General features: G+C 33.2%; 1 protein-coding gene across 1 annotated transcript; it reads right to left on the bottom strand.

The window, feature by feature from the left end:
• Positions 1 to 1,838, bottom strand: LOC139823219 (chymotrypsin-2-like). Its single transcript, XM_071795607.1, has 5 exons — positions 1,694 to 1,838; positions 1,168 to 1,407; positions 889 to 1,062; positions 337 to 563; positions 1 to 156 (listed from the first exon to the last, which is right to left on the bottom strand). The coding sequence occupies exons 1-5, from the start codon at positions 1,836 to 1,838 to the stop codon at positions 1 to 3; spliced, it is 942 nt and encodes a 313-aa protein (XP_071651708.1).
• Positions 1,839 to 3,151: the final 1,313 nt, after the last annotated feature.

Below are 3,151 nucleotides of genomic sequence, written 5' to 3'. Positions count from 1 at the left end.
TCACATCATAACTTCGCGAATCCAGTCTATATATGAAGAAACTTTAGTAAACACATTAGGTGATTTGGTAGGACAAAATTGGTCTCCGTAACTCACAATACCTATTTGAAAGTCCTGGTCATTTCTTCTTACGATGAGAGGACCACCGCTGTTACTCTAAAAATAAAACATTAAATAACAAATTTAAAGGAGACACTTTCGAATTTCAGTTAGCCTATAAAACGATACAAGATAATTTATATTGCGCTTTAGAATAATGTACTTTATATATTTGTATAATTTTTGTAGTATATATTGTTATAAACTATAACTGTATTATTTGTGATTATTTTTTACCTCACAAGCGTCTTGTCCCAATCCTGCAGCGGCCGTGCAAATGTGCTTGTCGCTGATGCCCCAGTATTGTGTGCATACATCATTTCTTATAATCGACAATGTAGTATACCTAAGTCTTTTCATACTTCTTCTATTAATATGATTTCTTCCCCATTCGGTCACATAAACACACGTTTTGTTCACAAACCTTTCGTCGTAATATGCAAGTTTTATTGGCTGAATGTCAACTAAAATAGAAAAATATTATATTTAACTAATAATTTCTTAAAATCAATATTGAGGCATGATATACATTCGTAATACTTTTTCATTAATTTTATAATTTATGGTATTTTTTTAGTATGCATCAAAGTACGTATCAAAGATTATAAAAAAGCTGTACATTGATATACAATACGATTTTTTATTTCTTCTTTTCACATATTATAAGACTATTTGTTATTCAAATCGTTATTAACTTTCAGCATATTTTCCATAGAATAATTAAATAATGCCGACATATAAATAAGCCAAAAAAAAAAGAAAGAAAAATATCAATTTAAATGTACTTACTGGAAAAGGGAATATCTTGTGGCATATAGAGTAAGGCAATATCATTGTTCATTGGCGCGTATTGCGGATGTATAAACACTTGAGTTGTAGCCATCGACACAACGAAGAGTCTAAGAAGACTGTATCCAATGCCAAAGTTGTTGATGATAGTGAACACTACGAAAAATGTACTTACTAGAAAAAAGAATATCTTGTGGCATATAGAAGTAAGGCAATATCACTATAGCCCTTTTGCATATTGCGGATGTATAAACACTTGAGTCGTAGTCATCGACATACCGAAAGTTCGAAGAAGCCCGTATCCAATGCCTAACTTGTCGCTGATACCGAACTCTACGAGAAATGTTCGAGGAGTTCTTTCTACACAATGAGCGGCTGTAAGAACCCATCTTTTGGATAAGACCGTGCCGGCGCATTCCACGTATTTGTATTCCAAGAATTGATGCACCATTACCATGTATGGATAGCCTGACTTTAACGCAGTAGTGGATCCGCCCGTTGTGTTAGTTATTGTTCCATCTATCGTTTAAGAAAAAACTCAGTGTAGCGAAAGAAAATCATTATAGCTTTGGTATAAGTATTATGAACTATGTGCAAAAATTATACCTGTGCCTGTGTGTGTGTGTGTGTGTGTGTGTGTGTGTGTGTGTGCGCGCGTGTGTGTGTTCGCGCGTGCGTGCGTGCGTAATGGCCACTTTCTATGCACGTGTTACATAAAATAATATAAATAACTTGCAGCAAGTAATTATATCAAATCATATTGATAAAATTAACTAAAACTGTTTCAATTTTTGTTTTTGCTTACCATTATTCGCGTCAAGATCGACAGCAACGATGAGACTGTCGTATGTGACGTTTCCAGATTCGCTTCCCAAGTACTGACTTTCAGTATATTGACATATTGTCAAACAGAGTACAAGTAATAATAGCTTCGTACTTAGTGGACTCATGGTAGACTGTTCCGCGTGCCGTCTCTGCAAATTTCTCATTTATGCAGTTGCGTCGATATTCAGGCAATAATGACGGACTAACAAAATTTAACACTTTTAACAACGCCTTTGTGAGATGTATTAGATGTAAAAACTCCGGAAAACACTGCACGCAAATATATTTAAATATTTACCTACTTACTATTGCATGAAGGACACTAGCATGTGCACATTATTTTCGATTAATTATAAGTAATTAGATTCGATTATTTATTTTCGATTATTTATAAGTAAAAAGCGATTTTACGTGTCTTTATCAAAGATATTTTGTATGTCCGTTGTATTGTCCAAGTATTGCGGTAAGAGTCGGGAATTTTGATTATTAATTATGTATTGAAATTCGAAACACAAAGCACAAAGAAATTAAGACCTTTTTTCCCAAAAATTTAAGCATTATTAATTAATCTTTATTGACTTACAAATTCTTTGAAATTCTGTTAATTCTTGTTTATCTTTGGTCGATTATCGGTACTTCGCAGATGTTAGTTTTTTAATATTTAGAAAGTGTTTGTTATTCTAACAAAAGTTAATTTGCCACTGTTACTAGTGTTTCCATTGTCGCTAATGTATGGAACTTTAATGAGGTCAAAATGATGAAATATGGAAGGAATGTCGCAAGTCAAGTGAATTTACTTTACGCACGCGGATTCAAAAAACTTTGCCCATTTTTATAAATGATTTTAGGCTATATGTATGGACGTAGTCATCAATCTTATATAATTTGTAGGTATATAATGGTAGTATTAAGGGTCCATATCCCTCAGTAGGTCCAAAAAAAGGTGATTTTTGTGAATTTTTTGTGGAAAAAGTAAACAAAATAAATCATTCAATATTTTTGGATTATATTTATGATACTTTTAAGTAGTTATAAAAATTTTTTCAGCCCATTTGGCGAAGCGGGATACTGGGCAACGATGACCTGTGCGCGGAATATGTTGCTCCATGGCGGAAGTCCTCCAGGTCGTAAAATGTTTCTGAAACATCGAATCAATCGATTTTCCTGTTCAGTACAAGTGTCCCTATAGAGTAGACTACAATCATATCGATATATGCAATATTTAATTTTTTATAAGCAAAAAAGTATCGAAAATTTATAGTGAAAATTAATTTTTTTTTTTGAACTGCCGCTATTTTATGAATTTTTATTCAAACGAATTTTTTTTAGTCTACTCTATAGGGACACTTGTACTGAACAGGAAAATCGATTGATTCGATGTTTCAGACACATTTTACGACCTGGAGGACTTCCGCCATGGAGCAACCTATTCCGCGCG

Source organism: Temnothorax longispinosus, chromosome 12, assembly GCF_030848805.1.
Source record: "Temnothorax longispinosus isolate EJ_2023e chromosome 12, Tlon_JGU_v1, whole genome shotgun sequence".
NCBI lineage: Eukaryota > Metazoa > Arthropoda > Insecta > Hymenoptera > Formicidae > Temnothorax > Temnothorax longispinosus.
This window is presented reverse-complemented; position numbering and strand designations above follow the sequence as displayed.

What these genes read in the sequence shown, in the direction of transcription:
- LOC139823219 (XM_071795607.1), bottom strand. Translation starts at nt 1,838, where the DNA reads ATGAGTCCACTAAGTACGAAGCTATTATTACTTGTACTCTGTTTGACA. An exon ending in CGATCTTGACGCGAATAATG is followed by an intron (nt 1,408 to 1,693) that starts GTAAGCAAAAAC and finishes CTTAAACGATAG; the next exon opens with ATGGAACAATAACTAACACA. An exon ending in TGGGACAAGACGCTTGTGAG is followed by an intron (nt 157 to 336) that starts GTAAAAAATAAT and finishes TTTTATTTTTAG; the next exon opens with AGTAACAGCGGTGGTCCTCT.